At 40.6% G+C, this 22,700-nt stretch overlaps 1 protein-coding gene across 1 annotated transcript in view; it reads left to right on the forward strand.

Annotated features, from left to right (window-relative positions):
* Positions 1-22,700, forward strand: part of mrpl23 (mitochondrial ribosomal protein L23) — a 144,602-nt gene that overhangs the window by 27,054 nt on the left and 94,848 nt on the right. The window contains exons 2-3 of the mRNA XM_020456135.2: positions 1,745-1,867; positions 18,381-18,463. Coding sequence (XP_020311724.1) covers positions 1,745-1,867; positions 18,381-18,463 — 206 coding nt within the window. The remainder of the gene's footprint in view (positions 1-1,744; positions 1,868-18,380; positions 18,464-22,700) is intronic.

Below are 22,700 nucleotides of genomic sequence, written 5' to 3' on the forward strand. Positions count from 1 at the left end.
TGCTGGGTGAAGAACATTCAGAAATCTCTTCCAATACACATTGCCTGTGAGCATCAGAGTTGAACCAGTTGCATACACAGCTCGAGCAAACATTCATCAGTATTTCTCTGACTACATTCCTCCATTGAGTAAAAAAAAATGTCTGATTCCAGTAGGACCATGAGCTGTCACTATCGATAATGTGTCAGATTCATCATTTTCACCTCAAATAGAAGTAGAGGGACTTTTGTCAAAGGTTGCTTGTTGTGAGCGCTGAGGGGACTTTATGCACTTGGCCAGAAGATTCTGCATCTTTGTTGCATTCTTCACATATGATTTGGCACAGTATTTCCTTCTACATTAGCTGCAGTGAAATGTCTCCACACATCACTTTTATTCATTTTATATCATTTTATATCCAAAAACTTCAGTTTTGTTCAGTAATCCACAGGCTCAAACGCAGTCACAACAGGCAGACGAAAAATCTAAATAGTATCCGTAAAGTTCGTAGAAACATTTCGAACAATGTTTATAATCCATCCTCAGGTTGTTTTTAGCCTAAATAATCGATAATATTTCAACCGGACAATAACGTCCTCAATATAAAAGGTAACCAAGAAAGGTGCGTGTCCACTCATTCAGAGCGGTCTTACGCCCTCATTTTGCAGAATACAAGCCTGAAACAATTTCTAAAGACTGTTGACATCTAGTGGAAGCCATAGGAATTGCAATTAGTGTCCTAAGTCAATGGATACTGTAATGGCATTCAATAGAAAACTACAAACATGAAAAAATCCCACTTCCTGGATGGATTTTTCTCAGGTTTTCGCCTGCAAAATCAGTTCTGTATAATACTCAGACATTATTTTAACAGTTTTGGAAACTTTGGTGCTTTCTATCCACATCTACCAATTATATTCATATCCTAGCATCTGGGCCTGAGTAGCATGCAGTTTACTTTGGGCACACTTTTCATGAAAATAGTGCCCCCTACCCTAGTGAAGTTAGTCATAAATTCAACGTCCTGTAACCTGCTGATAGCACGAGGGGAAAATCAATTAATCAAGTGTGTTTATGAAGCCCTTTTTACTTACATCAGCAGATGGCACAACGTTTATTTATGTCGACTGTAAGGTCGTAATCTTTAGGCTAGCCGCAATAAGTCCTATAGCAGGATTGATATATGCTCAGAGGCTTCAGAGATGTGCTCCGAGCAGCAAACCCAGATTCATTGTGCAGAAGAAAAGCTAGTTTGATGTTGGATGGGTAGTCGGGCTAAGGGACAGTTGGCTAGTTAAAATTACTTGTGATACAATTATTTTTTTATTTGATATTGGCAAATTGATTGAACAGACTTTCATTAACTCGAAAGCTAGAGACTCCTTGACACATTTTTCACCTGTCATGCACCTAGGACTGGAGAAGAGCGGAGGACCAGGACTATTGAAATGCACCCCATTGACATGGGTCCAATGACTTTAGTCTCCTTCCCTATATTGTACTGACTGTACCTGCTCACGTTCTACTCTCACTGTTAATCTGTTATGTTCAGAAGACTGTGTTGGTCAAATTGCTATAGCCACAAAAATGGTAAAATAAGCATTGATTGTAAACTGTTTGGCTCCAGTTTCCTGTAGCCAGATTATTAAAACTGTTCTTGGCCTAAAAACACTTTCCATTGATCATCTATATTTAGTCCATGAGTAGGGGTCTGGGAAAGTGTGCTTGGACTCTCCTTCAACCCAGTCTCCTGTTTTCCATACAGATACCCACTGTACCAGATCGGGAACCCCCAACTGAGGATCTTCCGGCCGCCATTCTCCCTGACTCTGGTCCGACCAGGGAAGGAGCAGCCTCAGGACACAGTGCAGTTCAGAATCCCCATGGAGTAAGTCTGTTTTTTTTATGACCTGTAACAGCACTGTGAGTTGTAAATTAAATGTGTGTCCAAACGAATGAGGGCACACTGAGGGGGAGAAGGGTTGATAATCAGACCCCAGCTCAGAACCTAATTCCCTTTCCCCTCCTTTTACTTAGTGTACATGTTCCCCATCCCCTCATAGATTTCAAAGCATTAGACGGGTGTGTAAGAGTCTTCACTCTATTTCTTACACCAGTCCATTTCCATGAGGTGGAGTGAACAAGTGCTGGTCTGCATCCTGGCCACCAGATGGAGTGCTAACCTAAAGAAATGAATGGCAGCCATTGTTCCTCTGACCCCAGTACTGAGCTGATTGACTAAGCATGAGATGAGAAGAACAGAACTGAGTAGGTAGTGGCTTCCCCAAACTATTGATTCAGAGTCAGATATATTTTCAAGGGGAACTTGTTCTTACTGTGAGTGTTTGCTTTATTGCTATGCTAGCTCAGTTCATCGACGTTCGCACAACTTAAACAGGACATCGAGCATGTATAGGGAACGACTATTACCATCCAGAGCTGTAGATACAAAGAGTTGAGAGATGTACTATCGTTTTATTGGGGTCTTGTTGGCATTACGTTTCTTGCCACAATGACATTGTCTTGGTCCAAGAAGTGGGTCACAAGTCATCTGCTGCTTCGACCATCAGACAGTCCAATGAATCCACTGAATTTAAATTGATGCTTCAAGTGGAGCATCAATCCCAGTCTTTGCAGGGTCTTATTTCTAATCTATTCATTCATGTACTGGGTTCCCGCCCCAGACTCCAGGGTGCTTGTTTTAAAAGGCTGGTCTGTGTGTGGGTGATTTAATTTATTTTTTATTTAATTTAACAAATTATTATTATTATTATTTTTTTTTCCCCCCGCGGGGCCTTTGCCTGGGCCAGGGAGAGGCACATGATTGCTGTACCTCCACTACACCTTGTTGATCCTCTTCAGACACACACACACACACACACACACACACACACACACACACACACACACACACACACACACACACACACACATCTATACCCTCTCCGGATCACCTAATGTCCATGATATTGATGGCTACTCAGGGTTTCCATTTGGAAAAAGTGGCGCCGGACAATTGACTGGCAGCATCTTTTATTTACAGGACATTTCAGACATTTACCAGACCCATATGCATTGGTTTCGTGACCTGATTAGGGCGTCCACCTACGGTTCTCAGAATGACAGAAATCACATTTGGTTTATGGTATTTCATCTTAACAGAACATGCAGCTCGAAAGCAATGGCGTGCATAATTCTTACTGGAATTTGAAGATGCATAGGCGGAGCATCCATAAGGCTAGGAAGCTTCCCTAAAGTAAATTGCATTAAAATGCCAAAATTGTATAGCCTAATTAGTGTACTCCTGTCTATACAGAAATAAATAAAATCATTCAAAATAGGCTACTACACCAGACAGCATGATTTGACCACAGAGGATCAAAGAAGCTGTGGATTGTTTTAAATCGCATAGCCTACAGTCAGAAGTGGAAAAACAGTTTGGAAAACAAATGACTATTTCTGTAAAGAGAAGACAGACTGGAGTCTTTCCATTATCAAAATTCTCAACTTAATTGAGCAAAAAGTATTGGCACCAGCGGAGATCGGTCATATCCCCGGTGAGTGTGCATATTTTTTTACTTTCCTCTTCCTGTACTCCCTGTTCACTCATGACTGCACGGTCAGGCACGACTCCATCACCATCGCTGGGGCGGCAGGGTAGCCTAGTGGTTAGAGCGTTGGACTAGTAACTGGAAGGTTGCAAGTTCAAACCCCTGTCGTTCTGCCCCTGAACAGGCAGTTAACCCACTGTTCCTAGGCCGTCATTGAAAATAAGAATTTGTTCTTTACTGACTTGCCTAGTTAAATAAAGGTAAAATATATATCTTTTTTAAAGTTTGCCGATGACACAACAGTGGTAAGCTGTTGACAACGACGAGACAGCCTATAGGGACGAGGTCAGAGATCTGGCCGTGTGGTGTCAGGACAACAACCAAATCAAATCAAATCAAATTTATTTATATAGCCCTTCGTACATCAGCTGATATCTCAAAGTGCTGTACAGAAACCCAGCCTAAAACCTCAAACAGCAAGCAATGCAGGTGTAGAAGCACGGTGGCTAGGAAAAACTCCCTAGAAAGGCCAATACCTAGGAAGAAACCTAGAGTGGAACCAGGCTATGTGGGGTGGCCAGTCCTCTTCTGGCTGTGCCGGGTGGAGATTATAACAGAACATGGCCAAGATGTTCAAATGTTCATAAATGACCAGCATGGTCGAATAATAATAAGGCAGAACAGTTGAAACTGGAGCAGCAGCACAGTCAGGTGGAAGTTGAAACTGGAGCAGCAGCATGGCCAGGTGGCCATAACCTCTCTCTCAACGTGGTCAAGACAAAGGAGATGATTGTGGACTCCAGGAAAAGGAGGACCGAGCACGCCCCATTCTCATTGATGGGGCTGTAGTGGAGCAGGTTGAGAACTTCAAGTTCCTTTGTGTCCACATCACCAACAAACTATAATGTTCCAAACCTCAGATCCTCAAAAGGTTCTACAGCTGCAACATCGAGGTATGGAAACTGCTCAGCCTCCGACCGCAAGGCACTACAGAGGGTAGTGTGTACGGCCCAGTAGATCACTGTGGCCAAGCTTTCTGCCATCCAGGACCTCTATACCAGGCGGTGTCAGTGGAATGACCCAAAAAATTGGCAAAGGCTGTTCTCTCTGCTTCCGCATGGCAAGCGGTACCGGAGTGCCAAGTCTAGGTCCAAGAGGCTTCTAAACAGCTTCTACCCCCAAGCCATAAGACATGAACATCTAATCAAATGGCTACCCAGACTGCTTGCATTGCCCTCTGCCCCCCCCCCCTTTACAGTGCTGATAATCTCTGTTATTATCTATGCATAAGTTACTTTAATAACTCTACCCACATATATTAACTCGACTAACCAGTACCGCCGCACATTGACTCTGTACCGCTTCCACCTGTATATAGTCTCGCTATTGTTATTTTACTGCTGCTCTTTAATTATTTGTTATTTTGTTTATTTCTTATTTTTTGTAGGTATTTTTCTTATCTGCATTGTTGATTAAGGGCTTGTAAGTAATCATTTCACTGTATGGTCTCTACACTTGTTGTATTCGTTGCATGTGACATAACATTTGATTTGATTCCGGGTTAGATTACCGTCGTTGTATTTGTCTCCCCTTTTTCCAAGGCCTAATAAATGATCACACAAAATAGTTTTTATTGATATGTTTGTCAGTGTCAGCAGAGTTGGCTACCCTGTCATTTTTGTTGTATTAAAAAAATATTCTGCTAAGGTTTCCAGTCATATAACGTGTCTATGTCAATCTACTTTCCCAATATAGAAAAGTTGACCTATTCTATTGGTCAGCTTGTTGTTCTGTGCAAGAAAGAAGTAGCCTATTCCAAACAGACCCTGGGACAGTTGTGGGATGATGGATCCAAAATTCATCCAACATGCCTACATCCAACATTTTAAAAAAGCAATGAGGCTCATGCAATAGATCCGAATGTTAAAATGGTGCTAAACAATATAATTTTTTTTAGGGGTAAACTATTCTTGAAGTTATAAGCGCAGCAATGCGCACAAGGCAGTAGGCTACGCGCGAATGTTTGTTTCATAATCGAATTAGTGGAGAAATATCCTTGTGAGCGGTTTCATGTGACAGAGATGAAAACGTCCATAAATTTTTTTTGAAAGAGGGGACATGTAAATATACAACAACTAGCATGGTGGGTTGCTAATATGACTAGGAATGTGCTTTTGGCTACTGGACAATTAAAGAAAGTTTATCTGAAAACCAATAGAACATGAGAGGAAACGGCTAATGGTTTCAATGGCATATGTACGTTTTTCGAAAATAAAAACCTGCACGTTTGGTTGGATTTTGGCTAGGCTACTTTGAAGCAAGGTAAGACATGCAGTAAAACGTTCTGGATTCGAACAATTAAATGTTTCCTTTATAATTGTGGCCATTGTTTTTTTAATGAAATTTTTTACATGCGATTTCTTTTAATAATGTTGCACACTGTATGGGCTTATTAAAGCACGTTTCACTCCAGCAGAAACAAACACCTGTTTGAGCTGTTTTTGGCAGCTCTTGCACTACATCAACTGGTATTTCATTATTAGGCTAAAATGCATTATTTCCCAATTTCAGCTTTTACTTTTTTTTACCAGCCGAAAGCCGGCTATTACCTTCTAACGGAAACCCTGTGACTACTGTGCCGTCACTACAATAAAGTGTTGATTGTGGCCGTAGGTAGTAGCGTTTTTGTAGTGAGCCTTTCTTGGGTGCTTTTAATTTAGTTTTTCTCAGGACGAACACAAGGTTTGCTTTGTCTGCCAAGCACCTGGGGCCTGAAATCAACACACACCCATAGAGGTCCTATTTTATACTGTGGACTCACAGGACGGAACTGAACTCGTTCTCTCTGCTCCTCGCTTTATTATTATACACTTCCCAAATGCTCTGGAAACGTTTCTCAAACTACACAGCCGTCTCCTAATCCTTCCTTGGCACTTTCACTGGCTCAAAACAACCGGGGAGTGTTTCTCTCTCGCTTCCTTAGTGCTGAGGTCGTTTGGTTTCTCTTGTCATTTTGAGTGTTCGTTGAGTCATTTTGTGGTCTTGAAGTATCTCTTCCTTTTCTCCAGCGCCATCGTTGGGTTTCTAGGTTTGCATACACATTCTTGTGTAAGACAACAGTGACTGGCTTCAGATTTCAGGATACACACACACACACACACACACACACACACACACATACACACACTTAGTGGACTCTTGTCTTGTGCAGTTCAATGTGAGTGTTTCTTTGGGGTGGGGTGGGGGGGTTGAGATAAATGTCTGTTGCTCACAACATAGACAATACAGTATGTGTTCCGTATAATTAGGAATTAGAATACTATAATGGACATGAACCTTCTTATGATAGGATAAAGGTCAGCAATTTTGGTCAGGGAGTTGGTCAACTATGGTTTGCCAGTGCTGTGATAAGATATTGTGTAAAATAAGGAATTTGAAGTATGTATCTGCACCGTATGTCTGTTAGCCTAGCCAGCCAGCCAGTTTTAGAGGAATTATTCCATAAATGTTTCCAAATTAACTGCCAACATGCCAGAATTCCATTCAAACAATGCAGTCAATCCACAGCCATACACTGGATGAAATCAGTTGATGAAAGGACTTAGACAAGTTGTACTGATATTGTATGTGATCATAGCATTCACAGCTTTTCACGAAAGCAACATTTTTAACATTTGTGGTCAGTTTACATATTCACTATTTTAGAGGTTTATACAGAACATCGGTATAAAACCTGTATAAACTGTATTTATAATTATATTTTAAGTTGACAAAAGCTGTACAATTTCTGATCGGAATATGCCTGCACTGCCATTCATGCCAATTACACTGGTGTCTCCCTGACCAATATGGCTGCCTTTTTCACCTAATTCTGGAACTTTGAGGGTTTATGACAAAGCCCCTCTAGTAATTGTATAAGATCTCTACGATGTATTCATTCATTTTGTGAACTTGGGATCATGTATTCTACCTGTTGAACAAAATAACAGTGTTGTTGTTTTGCCAGGAGGTTGCCATGGTTACATGCTCTGCTTCATCTCTTTTGGTTCCACCATCGAGTCTCTCAAAGACAGAAATCACATTTAGTTTATGGTATTTAATCTTAATAGAACTACCTGAGCATCAATCTAAATTACATAACAATCCCTATCAAAATCTGTCAGTTTTAAGCTAGAAATCAGTTTTTTTTTGTTGTTGCATTGGAACGGTCTCACTGCACCGAAATCCTCAATCCGCGACATCCGCATCTGCGGTGAAAGGTGGCAGAGCTAGAGCAGTGTTTGTCAGACCATGAGACATCCCGAAAAAACGGTATTCTCACAGAAACATCTGTAGCAACCGAACGGTTTGGCCTAGAAACTATTATGACCAGTCTATGAAATGAGGAGACTCTCACACACAATGGTGTTCTCCGTTTTGCTCTACGACCTCACAAGTGTCAGGAAACTCGTCTGAACTCAGTAATGTTGATGTGCCAACTTCTGTTTGGTAGCGTCCGAACCGTTTTGGCTACATACTAATGGGACGAACACGACGAAAATCTCCTAGATTTAGGACAGACACTTATTTAGGACAGACACTTATTTTTGGACTGTCCTTTTTGCCATTTACCATTTGTGTTTTTCATGCGTTTCTATGGGCTTTAGTAGTAATGGGCAAAATCAATATTTTTATCAAATAATAATTCAAAAATATTTTTGGATACCTAAAAGGGTCCTAAAATTCTAAATCAAATAGCTAAATGATGTCGTAATATAGTGACAAACACTGAAAGTTAAACGATTGAGCGTAGTAGTTTATGTATATTAAACTAGAGATAATGCAGGTGGACGTCTTCATTAAATCCACCTCAATTGGCTGCTTTGCGCTCCCAAAAAATGGTTTTGTAGTGACACTACCTTTCATCTTGTCAGACTTCATGACTTCTCTCATAGCTTATTTGCAGTTTTCTCTGTAGGAAATGTCACTACAAATCATTTTGTGCCTCGCTTTCGCTGTTTCATATATCCTCCTAAATGATGACTCCGCATAATATTTCAAACTGTTGAGTTTTCCACATCTCTGTGTGTGTGGAGACCTTGTTACCCTCTTACCTTTTTATATAATAGCATGAAGTGTGAACTGCTGCCTTTCTCCTCAAGCAGGACATCCCTAATGCCATCTATCAACTGTTAACTTTCTCTCCTCAGCTCAGGTTTCATGTCTTCCCTCTGTACAAACCCTCCGTTAGTCTCTTGGTATTTCATGTTTTTGAGTTGTGCCCTCTTTGTGTTGGTCTTTGTCACGGTTAAGACTTTGTGTGTGTGTGTGTGTGCAGGGCACAAGGAGCACATTTACAAAAATACATTTTTGAGCACAATTAAAGCATTTTGAGTAATAGTGTTTTAATGATAAATAATGACAACGTTCATGAATAAAAGGTTTTTGGGGTGATCCATGCTTAGTCAAGCACAATGTACCCTCAGATATTTGATTCACTTAGTGAGACAAATGTTCAACTGCCCCTTTTAAAAAGAAACTTCTCCTATGAAGCAACTTCTCGTTTTGAAAATGGCCTACACATTTATTAGTGTCAAAATTGACTACAAAGTGTAAATAGGATCATTTTGGTCACAATGTCCGTCTTGTCCAAAACGAAGATTTGCGAGATGATAGAAAAATGGTATCGTGGAATGAAGTGACACCGTAACAGTTTTCCTTGGGTTGGGTTTATTTTAATCCGACCCACATCTTGCAGCACCCAAGTAATCATTCAGATCTCAGCTGCACTTGACCCGATTGTAATGCCCGTGTTCAATTTGGTTTGATATTCAATATCCCTATGGGGCTAGTTAAGGACCATTAGTAAATTATATAATGTACAGTGCCTTCGGAAAGTATTCAGACTAGAGGGCGATCAATTATGATTGTTCAACGCTGATAGATTTATTGGAGGACCAAAAAAAAGCTTATTTTATTTAAAAAAAAATATATATATATATATTTTTTTTAATACATCTGTTTATTTGTAATAATGACATTTACAACAATACTGAATTGAACACATTTATTTGAACTTAATCTAATACATAGATAAAATCAATTTGGTCTCAAATAAATAATGAAACATGTTCAATTTGGTTTAAATAATGCAAAAAACAGTGTTGGAGAATAAAGTAAAAGCGTGCCATGTAAAAAAGCTAACGTTTAAGTTCCTTGATTAGAACATGGGAACATATGAAAGCTGGTTGTTCCTTTTTAACATGAGTCTTCAATATTCCCAGGTAAGAAGTTTTAGGTTGTAGTTATTATAGGCCTATTTCTCTCTATACCATTTGTATTTCATTTACCTTTGACTATTGGATGTTCTTATAGGCACTATAGTATTGCCAGCCTAATCTCGGGAGTTGATAGGCTTGAAGTCATAAACAGCGCTGTGCTTCAAGCATTGCGAAGAGCTGCTGGCAAACGCAGGAAAGTGCTGTTTGAATGAATGCTTATGAGCCTGCTTCTGCCTCCCACAGCTCAGTCAGAGCAGTCAATCAGATATCAAATCATAGACTTAATTATAATATAATAAACACACAAATACAAGCCTTAGTTTGACCATATTAATGACCGATCCTTTTGAAAACAAAACGTTTATTCATTTAGTGAAAAACTGGACCGGTCTGTATTTTATTGAACGAAATACTGCTGTTGCATTGCACAAACTTCAATGTTATGTCATAATAACGTAAACTTCTGGCAAATTAATTACGGTCTTCGTTAGGAAGAAATTGTCTTCACACTGTTCGCAACGAGCCAGGCGGCCCAAACTGCTGCATGTACCCTGACTCTGCTTGCACTGAACGTGTGACACCATTTCCCTAGTTAATATTGCCTGCTAACATTAATTTGTTTTAACTAAATATGCAGGTTAAAAAAGATATACTTGTGTATTTATTTTAAGAAAGGCATTGATGTTTATGGTTAACTTGTGACGTTGGTGCTACAATTGTTATTTTTTCACGAATGCGCTTTTGTTAAATCATCACCCGTTTGGCCAAGTAGGCTGTGATTCAATGATGAATTAACTGGCACCGCATTGATTGTATGCAACGCAGGACAAGCTAGTTAAACTAGTAATATCATCAACCATGTGTAGTTAACTAGTGATTGATAGATTTTTTTTAATAAGATAAGTTTAATGCTAGCTTGCAACTTACCCTGCTCCTTGCTGCACTCTCATAACAGGTGGTCAGCCTGCCACGCAGTCTCCTCGTGGATTGCAATATAATTGGCGTACAAAAATGCAGATTACCGAGTGTTATGAAAACTTGAAATAGGCCCTAATTAATCGGTCAACCTCTCATTCAGACCGCTTTACTTTATCCACATTTTGTTAGTTTACAGCCTTATTCAAAAATGTATTAAAATTTGTTTTTTTCCTCTCATCTACACACGACCTTTTAGCTAATTTATAAAATATCACATTTACATAAGTATTCAGACTAGAGGTCGACCAATTTTTTGGGCACCGATTTTTATTTATAATTTTTATATACTTTTTTATACCTTTATTTAACTAGGCAAGTCAGTTAACCTCTAGTAACTCCCATACCGGGTCCGGGAGCGTAATCATCGACTGACACTAATTAGCATAATGCAACGGACATAAATGTTCCTATTTATGAAAATCACAAGTGAAATATATGGAGACACAGCTTAGCCTTTTGTTAATCACCCTGTCATCTCAGATTTTCAAAATATGCTTTACAGCCAAAGCTAGACTAGATTTGTGTAAGTTTATCGATAGCCTAGCATAGCATTTTGTCCAGCTAGCAGCAGGTAACTTGGTCACGGAAATCAGAAAAGCAATCAAATTAAATCGTTTACCTTTGAGCTTCGGATGTTTTCACTCACGAGACTCCCAGTTCGATAGCCAATATTATTTTTGTAGGTGAAGTAGCTCCGTTTGTTCTTCACGTTTGGCTGAGAAATCGCCCGGAAATGCAGTCACGAAAACGCCGAAAAATATTCCAAATTAGCTCCATAATATCGACAAACATGGCAAACGTTGTTTATAATCAATCCTCAAGGTGTTTTTCAAATATCTATTCGATAATATATCCACTGGGACAATTGGTTTTTCAGTAAGACCGATTGGAATAATGGCTACCTCCTGTATTTTATGCGAGAATCACTCTGAGAGCCATCAAGTGACCACTTGCGCAATGTAGCCGCTTACTGGTATTCTTTAACATAAATGCGTAAAACTACGTCACAATGCTGTAGACACCTTGGGGAATACGGAGAAAAAGTAATCTGGTTCATAGCCCATTCACTGCTCAATAGGGACTCATTGGAACGCAGAGCTTTCAAAAGATGAGGCACTTCCGGATTGGATTTTTCTCAGGCTTTCGCCTGCAATATCAGTTCTGTTATACTCACAGACAATATTTTTCCAGTTTTGGAAACTTTAGAGTGTTTTCTATCTTAAGCTGTCAATTATATGCATATTCTAGCATTGTCCTGACAAAATATCCCGTTTTACTACGGGAACGTTATTTTTCCAAAAATGAAAATACTGCCCCCTAGTCACAAAAGGTTAAGAACACATTCTTATTTTCAATGACGGCCCTTGGAACGGTGGGTTAACTGCCTTGTTCAGCGGCAAAACAACAGTTTTTCACCTTGTCAGCTTGGGGGATCCAATCTTGCAACCTTACACTTAACTAGTCCAACGCAATAACCTGCCTCTCTCGTTGCACTCCACAAGGAGACTGCCTGTTACGCGAATGCAGTAAGGTAAGTTGCTAGCTAGCAATAAACTTATCTTTATAAATAAACAATCAATCATAATCACTAGTTAACTACACATGGTTGATGATATTACTAGATATTATCTAGCGTGTCCTGCGTTGCATATAATCTGACTGAGCATACAAGTATCTGACTGAGCGATGGTAGGCAGAAGCAGGCGCGTAAACATTCATTCAAACAGCACTTTTGTGTGTTTTGCCAGAAGCTCTTTGTTGTGCGTCAAGTATTATGTTTATGACTTCAAGCCTATCAACTCTCGAGATGAGGCTGGTGTAACCGAAGTGAAATGGCTAGCTAGTTAACGGGTAACGGGATTTTATTGATATATTATGGTAAGTTAAAATAAGTGGTCATTCAGTATTGTTGTAATAAAAATTGTCTGATTAATCGGTATCGCCCTTTTGGGTCCTCCAATAATCGGCATCGGCGTTGAAAAATCATAATTGGTCGACGTCTAATTCAGACCCTTTAAACAGTACTTTGTTGAAGCACCTTTGGTAGCGATTACAGTATTTAGTCTTGTTGGGTATGATGCTACAAGCTTGGCACACCTGTATTTGGGGAGTTTCTCCCATTCTTCTCTGCAGATCCTCTCAAGTTCTGTCACGTTCGATGGGGAGCGTTGCTGCACAGCTATTTTCAAGTCACTCCAGAGATGGCTGTGTGCTTTATGGTCGTTGTCCTGTTGGAAGGTGAACCTTCGCCCCAGTCTGAAGTCCTGAGCATTCTGGAGCAGGTTTTCATCAAAGATCTCTCTGTACTGTGCTCCGTTCATCTTTGCCTACATCCTGACTTATCTCCCAGTCCCTGCCGCTGAAAAACATCCCCACAGTAGTAACCAGTAGAAAACAAGAGAGATGGATAACTAGATAGATGGAGACAGAAAGAAAAGGTGTACAGTAGAAGTACTTGAGGGATGTAGTTTAGGGTTTAATACATTAACCGGTATCCTTTGATTTCCGACCAAGCGCCTTCCTGTTTTCTGAGAGTGAAATAACCTGTTTGGGCTAGGGGGCAGCATTTTCACTTGGATGAAAAGCGTGCCCAGAGTAAACTGCCTGCTACTCAGTCCCAGATGCTAATATATGAATATTATTAGTAGTATTGGACAGAAAACACTCTGAAGTTTCTAAAACTGTTTGAATGATGTCTGTGAGTATTATAGAAATCATATGGTAGGGCGAAAACCTAAGAAAAATCCAACCAGGAAGTGGGAAATCTGAGGTTTGTAGTTTATCAACTCATTGCCATTCCAATATACAGTGTATGTGGGGTCATTTTGCACCTCCTAAGAATTCCACTAGATGTCAACAGTCTTTTGAACCTTCTACTGTGAAGGGGGGCTGAATGAGAGGGGATTGAGCCAGATGTCTGGCAGATTGCTACGAGCTCGCGACAAGTGGTCATGTGAGAGTTTCCACGCGTTCCATTGTTTTTCTACAAAGAAATTCTCCGGTTGGAACATTATTGAAGATTTATGTTAAAAACATCCTAAAGATTGATTCTATACATCGTTTGACATGTTTCTACGACCTGTAATATAACTTTTTGAACTTTTCGTCCGACCTTTCGGCTGGACTTGCACGCGTGTTTGGATTTGTTTACCAAACGCCCTAACAAAAGGAGTTATTTGGTCATAAATGATAAACTTTAGCGAACAAATCAAACATTTATTGTGGAACTGGGAATCCTGGGAGTGCATTCTGATGAAGATCATCAAAGGTATGGGAATATTTATAATGCTATTTCTGACTGTTGACTCCACAACATAGTTGCTTGGCTGTTTTGGTGTCCGAGTGCCGTACTCAGATTATTGCATGATATGCTTTTCCCGTAAAGTTTTTTTGAAATCTGACACAGCGGTTGCATCAAGGAGAAGTCTATCTAAAGTTACATGTATAATAGTTGTATCTTCATAAATGTTTATTATGAGTATTTCTGTAAATTGACATGGCTCTCTGCAAAATCACTGCATGTTTTGGAACTACTGAACATAACATGCCAATGTAAAATTAGATTTTTCGATATAAATATGCACTTTATCGAACAAAACACACATGTATTGTGTAACATGAAGTCCTATGAGTGTCATTTGATGAAGATCATCAAAGGTTAGTGATTTAATTGTATCTCTTTTTCAGATTTTTGACTGCTCTTTTGCTGGAAAAATAGCTGTGTTTTCCTGTGACTTGGTGGTGACCTAACATAATCATTTGGTTTGCTTTCGCTGTAAAGCCTTTTTGAAATCAGACACTGTGGTTGGATTAACGAGAAGTTTATCTTAAATGGTGCATAATACTTGTATTTGAATTATTCGATTTCTGTTTGAATTTGGCGCCCTACAATTGCACTGGCTGTTGGCGAGGGGTTCTGCTAGCGGAATCCCGTTCCCAGACAGGATAAAGGCCGGTACCGTGGACCAATTATATACAGTTGAAGTCGGAAGTTTACATACACCTTAGCCAAATACATTTAGACTCAGTTTTCACAATTCCTGACATTTAGTCCTAGTGAAATGTCCCTGTCTTAGGTCTGTTAGGATCACCACTTTTATTTTAAGAATGTGAAATGTCTGAATAATAGAGTGATTTATTTCAGCTTTTATTTCTTTCATTACATTCCCAGTGGAGCAGAAGTTTTTACATACACTCAATTAGTATTTCGTAGCATTGTCTTTTAAATTGTATAACTTTGGTCAAACGTTTCAGGTAGCCTTTCACAAGCTAAATAAAAAAGAGCATATGGTAAACAAAAAAAGAGCCTATGTACAAGAAGTACCGGTACATAATCAATGTGCAGGGGTACAAGGTATTTGAGGTAATATGTACACTACCGTTCAAAAGTTTGGGGTCACTTAGAAATATCCTTGTTTTTTAAAGAAGAGCACATTTTCTGTCCTTTTTTAAAATAACATAAAAATTGTCAGAAATACGGTGTAGACATTAATGTTGTAAATTACGATTGTAGCTAGAATCTGCTCTATTGGAGTGTCTACATAGGCGTACAGAGGCACATTATCAGCAACCATCACTCCTGTGTTCCAATGCTGTGTAATACTCCCTTCACAGAACAGTGCAAACTGACTCTAACCAGAATAGAAGGAGGAGTGGGAGGCCCCGGTGCACAACTGAGCAAGAGGACACGTACATTAGAGTGTCTAGTTTGAGAAACGGACACCTCACAAGTCCTCAACTGGCAGCTTCATTAAATAGTACCCGCAAAACACCAATGTCAACAGTGTGACTCTGGGATGCTGGACTTCTAGGTGTAGTTGTATGAAATGGACATATCCACTCTCTGGCTTCGTTAATAAATTAGACCAGTCATCACAATGCTAGCAGCTTACCATATTTACAAAAAATAAAGTATCCAATAGAAAACATAACTTGCTTGTATAAATGTAATTGTTGAATTTCATGTGAAGGCAACACGTGACCTCTCGACGCAGTTATGGTAGACAATCTCAATCTCACATTCACATTTCTCCAAACTAAAGTCTCTGAACATTTTCTGAAAAGTTTGGGAAATTACCAGGAGTTTTGCATCCCTACCTCCCCATCTAAGACTAATCCCCTAACTCAGTGGTTCCCAACCAGGGGTACTAGGCCTTTCCACAGGGGGTACTTGAAGACTCATGAGATCATAGGCCTACCGATGAAATGCACATGAGGGGGTATTTCAGAGGTACTCAGGGCAGAGCAAAATTCCACTGCCATATTTGATATAGCTGAACTGTTATCTATCCACCAAAATATGTTACTTTAGTAGGAAACAACGACCATGAGACAAAGACCCAAAGTTCACAATGTTCCCTTCTGTTCTCTCACAGGAAGCTGCATCGATTACACTCGCCTCCATTTCCCGTTGACTCAACTTTAATATCAGATTTATGGCCAAAACAATACGAAACAATACAACTTTTTTAATCCCCCCGAGGCCTAACACAGGGATTTAAAAAAATCCTTGGGCGGGCAGCCTAAGCATTTTTTTGGGACGCCTAAGTCCAAACAGTGCCTAGAATTGCAGGAAATTAGCTTTAAAACTGCTTTCAGCTCCATGGCAGAGTATGTAGAATCTGAGAGAATTTGCTTTCAAATGGCAACATTTTCTCTCAGCTCTATGGAGAAATTTGTAGAATTGCAGTAAATAGGCTTAAACATGCAAAAATGTCTTTACACCACCAAGATGAGGGCCTCTAAAATAGTCTCTAATATTCAGCCGTGCTGCCGGGCCCACCGCGGCCATTGCCATGCCCCTGCCACTCCCCTTTTGCCACACCCACCTCCTCAGCCCTTTTTTGATCCATAAAAAGCCTGGCATGCCAATGTCCCCGACGTCTCCAACCTGCTCCACATACTCCGACCATCCCCGACGTTATCTGATGCCCTTCTCTTTTGCCTGGGTGGAAAGCTTCCGTCATCCGTGGGATAGTGTTACTGTGGGGGAATGCCGTGTGTTTGTGTATAAATATAGCAGTATCTGAGGTGATGATGCATTCAGCCTTGACAGCTGCCTTAAGACAGGTATTTGTTCTTTCCTGGGAGTGGTGAAGAAAGGTGTGAAAGGCTCCTTCTGTTTCTGGAGTCTCCGGCGATGTTGTCGTGCGGACTGCATTACTTGAGCAGTAGGCTTGAGCTCTGAGTCACTGCACCCTTTTGTCAGTTTGGTTTGTGGAGTGTTGACTCTTCCTATCGTCTACCTTTATCGCTGCACTCGTATGAGTTTGTTGTTTTATCTTGTCTATCAGAGGGGGCGCTGTTGCTTGAGTGAAATTCCTTGCCGCTCTGAGTGGGTGAGTGTGTGCGTGCGTGTGTGGCAGTAGGATAATTGGAGTGTGTGACAGCAGGGATTAAGAGAATGTTCCTCTCTTTAATCAGGATCAGTGTTCTTGCTCTAATGACCCTGAGAGGACTCTATTCCCCAACCCCCCCCCCCCCCCTCCACTCACACACTTTCTCTCCCTCCGCTTTCTAGGAAATCCTCTCGCTCACACAATCACACACTTTCTCTCCCTCGTCTTCTCAAGTGCCCTATCTCCCACTCTCTAACCCACTCTTTCTCTTTCTCTCTCTCTCTCCTTCTCTAACCCCTCTTTCTCTGCCTCACTTCTCTTTCTCTCCTCTCCTAATTCCACTCTACTCTGCTTCACTAACCTCTGGCACACACACAGGATGGAGGGATTAGGGGAAGGAGGAATGGAAACGGAGGCGCATCTGTGTGTTGCATCTCGAAGGAGACTGTTCTGGGTCCCCATAAATAAATTATCCTAAATGTGTTTGTTCACACTTTTTTTCTTTTTCTGAATTGCCATTGTCCCTTGACTCGGACTGCTCTGCTATTCTAGCCCGAAGACGTTTCAGTCCCTATGTCTTCCCCTCCCTGAAAGAGATCCATGTTGATTTGGAGATAAATACAATTGTATTTGTCACATGCGCAGAGTACAACAAGTGGAGACCTTACCGTGAAATGCTTACTTACAAGCCCATAACCAATAATGCAGTTCATGAAAGAGTGAAGAAAATATTTACTGAATAAACGAAAGTAAAAAATAAGAAGCTAGGGTTTTGGCGAACACTGACTGCACTGCACTGTAAGGACCATTGTGTTTCCACTTTGTTTGGACCACTACTGGTGAAATGGTGGCTTAATGTAGTGTATTCAAACTAGCCTATGCAAGGTCATAAACACCCAGGTTTTTATCATGTGAGACTGTTAGCATTGTAATGTTAATGAGTGGGGCCAGTAGTTCCTTATGAGTGCGGGGTCTTGTTCAGTAGGCACAAAATGGAAGAAAACGGGACTGTTTGTTTTTCCTTAATGTACCCTAAGGAAGAATACCCAGGTCTACATTAAGAGTTTGCTTTGTGTAGGCCTAAGCCATATGTCAAAAAAGAAGTCTGTCCTACATCTGTGGACCATATCGCTCTACTTGTTGTGAAACTGATGTTTGGTCTGTAGAAGTAGGCCACTTCACCTGGGCGTCATCTTCCATAGGCTAACGCTGTTGATTTATTTTCTCTCCCCCTCGGGCTCCTCTCTCTTTGCCTGTTCATGACCTGTGGACAGAATGACCAAATGTGACGTGAGGAACTACCTGGAGAAGATTTACAACGTTCCAGTGGGAGCTGTCCGCACAAGGATACAATACTGTGAGTACCATTAAACATACCATATGTCAATTTAGGGAAAATACGTATTTAAATGATTGGTTGGTAGATTTATTTTGTGCATTTTTTATGACCATTTAAGCCACACATCACATCATTGCGGATAACACAAAACAAAGCTCTCTGACCGAAGTTTAAAAAAAGAAAAAGAAAGTGACAAACAAGTTTATTTTGAGCACAATCCAAGACCATTTTCACCTTGGGGATAATAACTTTGATCATTTGTAAAATTGTATGTTTTGCAGTGGGTAGCACGTTTAGCTAACCCCATTTATTAATTCATTAACAGTGAGAGGAGTGTTCTTAGCAGTTAGCTATAGAGGTATTATTTTTGTTAAGAAGAGCGGGTTTTTAGGTTGTTAGCATATTAACCTATTGCAGTGAGGGAAATCATTTTTTTGTTAGCTATCTAGGTAATCTTTTTATCCATTGACGAGCAGTGACAAAAGTGTTTTTGCGGTCGTTAGCATGTTTAGCTATCAAGTATCCATTGATAAGCAGGAGTTGTTTAGCAGTTAGCGGTGATTGCGGTTAGCGTGCCTGGCTGGACTTTCCACCACAGCTGCTTATCACAGAATCTGCTGCTGTAGCACTCCGGCCTACAGCTGTCCCAAGGTGCCCCTGCACTCGTCCTCCTGCTCGAAGGCGTAACACACACACACACTTTTTTTCAAGGGCCTAAAAGTGGGCCAAGCAGGGTTACACAACCTTACCCCTCGCTCCATCCATCCCTCTCTCCCATTCTCCCCTTCTTTTAAAGTTTAGATGATCACAAAGCCACAGAGAGGGGTTATATGATTTGACTAAATGATTCTCTTGGCATTTCATGGGGGAGGAAACATTTAGGGTTAGCATGGGCTGTTTAGAGGCTCTTTTACGGGGCTACGAATTTGCTAGCTCCTGGCAGGAAGGAGGGAGGGAGAGAGAAAAAGTGAGAGCAGCAGAAAGAGAGGCCTGGAGACCGGAGCGATTGTGGTGATGCAGGGAGGGCCAGCGAAGGAAGGCGTGCTGCTGGGCTTGGAGGGCCAAGAGGAGCCCCCTCTCTCTTTGGGGCAGAGAAAGACGGAGAGAGCGAGAACCCCAGAGAGAGAGAGCGGCAGAGGGAGACAGCGAGACGCCAAGCCTACGTAATATGGAAAAGAACCCATTAGACCTCTCTTTACGAGAGCTGCGTTAAAGGCAAGGGGGGGAAAGAAAGGGGAGAGCGAGAGAAGGAAAGAAAAAAATAACTGAGCTGGCGAGGGGGGCCCAGGCGATCCCGAGGTGCGTCAGAGAAGGTATCCCTGCCTGCGTCAGGGGTTCCATGCCATTGGCAGCCTAAAGAGGGGAACGAGAGAGAGAGAGGGACGCAAATGACCCCTTTCTTCTCTCTCTCCCTGGGCGGCAGGCGGGCTCGGGTATTTTGGAAGGCGTTGCCATGGCTACCCCTCCGGCTTTGGGATTTGTAACGTGGTAGTCGGCTGCCAAACCACAATCCCCCTTCAAAAAAATAGTTTATGTGTGCGCATGCATGCGCCTTTGTGTGGTAGGATGGGGTGAATGTAGTGGTGCAACTTGGGGTAGGGGGGATATGACAAACAACACCATCATGGGGACTTAGCCTACCTAATCACCTGACTCTGAGTTGGGGGCGAATGTCCCCCCCTACACTTACTCTCACCTGTCTTTCACACCCACACGGGGGGCCTCCACATAGGTAGGGGTTGTGATGGGGGTGTTTTACGACCCCAGTAAGGGCTTTCCCTGAGCTGTGGGCTGCCTGGCTGGTGATCATTACACACACAGATACACACACAAATGACTCACTGCAGCGGAATGTTTCCCTCGTTTTTCATGTCATAAATTGTTCCAATGGTAACGGAAGTTATCAGTTGCCTGATGGCTGGAAGATCAGGCTAATGTTTAAACAGGAGTTCTAAATGTGCAAAAGCCCACAAATGGCTTGTTGGGTTGTTTAGTTGTTCTTTTGTGTTTGTGAGAACATGGGGATTTGCTTTGGTCAGCTTTTATTGATAAGAATTTTGTGAGAGCTGTTTTGTTAGATTTCAGTGCAGCTTTTGCTATCATTGATCATAACCTATTGCTGAAAAATGTAGGTGTTGTGGATTTACATCATCTGCCTTATTATGGATTGAGAGTTACCTATCTAATAGAACACAGAGGGTTCTCTTTAATAAAAGCCTCTCTAATGCAAATCCAGTTGAGTGTGGTGTCCCGCAGGGCAGCCTACTTGGGATGTTTATTTTCATAAAGCCTGCGTGTCTATGTACGCTGACGACTCAATCGTATACACTTCAGCTACGACAGTAAAATACAGGGTAAATGTACCTATTAGGCCCACTTCAATCTTTTGATCCAAAGAAAGAAAAAAAATCTGCTGTTTTAATGTTTCAACCAATTCATCTGGTTGCTATCCATAAGTCAGATGTTTCATTATTAAGTTAGTGGCAGTTAAATGTGAGTTTTTCAATTTCAAAGCGGTAAAAAAAGTTGTGGCGATGCTGAGAAACATATTTTGTGTACCTTTTCAGATAAGTGATCATACTCTATGTAAAATGAAGAGATGAATGTACTGATATATGCACATGATAGCATATTTCATTGGCATTATTTACTATTTCTTGACAATTGGAATATGGGGTGTCCATGCTAGCAGTTGTGCCTTCATTTCAGTCACACAGTAGTAATAACTTGGTTAACTATAACAAGATAATAGATTTCAGGCATTCACAGCTTACATTTTTTTATGCATTGTCTTATTTGACTGTTAAGTTAACCTTGCATTGTTTTAAATATATACGTATATATATTTTTGTTGTTGTTAATTTGACATTTTTATCTCCGGAGGACATAAATGGTAGGGTTGCACAAAAAGCACTCCTTCACTGAATGTAAATCTAGTTCCATATGATCATGATGAACTTAGCATAATATTGTATATAGTGTATTTTTATACCCCAAACCATTGGTGTCCAAATATTTTATGATTCGATGTTGCTATTCTGTCTTTTTCACCCCAAATCACGGTGGTTCCAGTTAAGCCCAGTATGCTCCTGTTAAGCCCGGTTTGCATTGAAACACATGGGATAGTGTTTTGATATCCCTACTATTCAATGAACATGAGCATACATTGTTTATTTGTTCATAATTAGATTAAAACACACAGAAATGACAGTTGTGCATTTTATTCGTCTAGCCATGGTGCCTTTACCCAGATTAGCAACTATTAGAAACCTCCGTACCCACTCCAAACGTTTTGGAGTGGACAGATAGTCGTTGATGCAGAGAGAGAAGAATAAGATAAGGGTTCAGTGATATCTGGAACAGAAGACCTACAAGTAGGTGATAAAAATGCAAACAAATGAAGGACAAGAATATGACTATTGGATGTGGTGGGGGCATTGTTTGGGTGTGGGCATTGTTGAACTAATTAACAATAATAGCAATACAGCAAATGTGAATCAGCTTCAGATAAGTCATTGAAAGTTGTGTTTTATGGTCTTTGTAAATGGCTTCTCATCCCACTTAGGGCCAGTGCTGGTGACATATTTTTTTTTTTAACCAAGCACTAACACACCTGATTCATCTATTCATGTCTTGATTGAAGTCTCTAGTTGAATCTGGTGTGTAATGGTTGGCAAGAACAAACGCCTAAGTTCACTCTGTGGATACGATTGGACCCCCCCCGTTATCAGTGATACTTTGATGATGAATAGTCATGATCAGTTTATAACTTTAGATTAATAGAATCACATTTTACATCAGAAATTTAAGTTTGCACGTTTTTTTGAAGTTTAGAAATTATTTACGAGGTGGGCGTATTTAGAACACCCATGGGCTTAAATGGTGCATTCGGTACCCATGAAGCCCAGTTTGGACTTCACACATTTTATCAAATATTTGTGTATCTTATAAAACAATGTTTTATGTAATGTCATAATACTTCACATGAGAGAGTCATCTTAAATTTTCTCTCCATGTTTCTTACAGAAATTATTGCAGTATATGTTTGAAAAGTCCAGACATTTTGGTGGGTTTAATAGGTACACTTCCTCTAACATCCTTAACTTAGAGCTCCAGTCAGTTTTAGAATGGTAAATTGCAATAGGCTGGTGATAAATATCTCAAACTAAAAACATTGTTTTTAGGACAAATCACTAACTCAACCCTAAACCTCATCTAGATCTATTACTGAATAATGTGGCAATTGAGCAAGTGT

Source organism: Oncorhynchus kisutch, linkage group LG22, assembly GCF_002021735.2.
Source record: "Oncorhynchus kisutch isolate 150728-3 linkage group LG22, Okis_V2, whole genome shotgun sequence".
Lineage (NCBI taxonomy): Eukaryota > Metazoa > Chordata > Actinopteri > Salmoniformes > Salmonidae > Oncorhynchus > Oncorhynchus kisutch.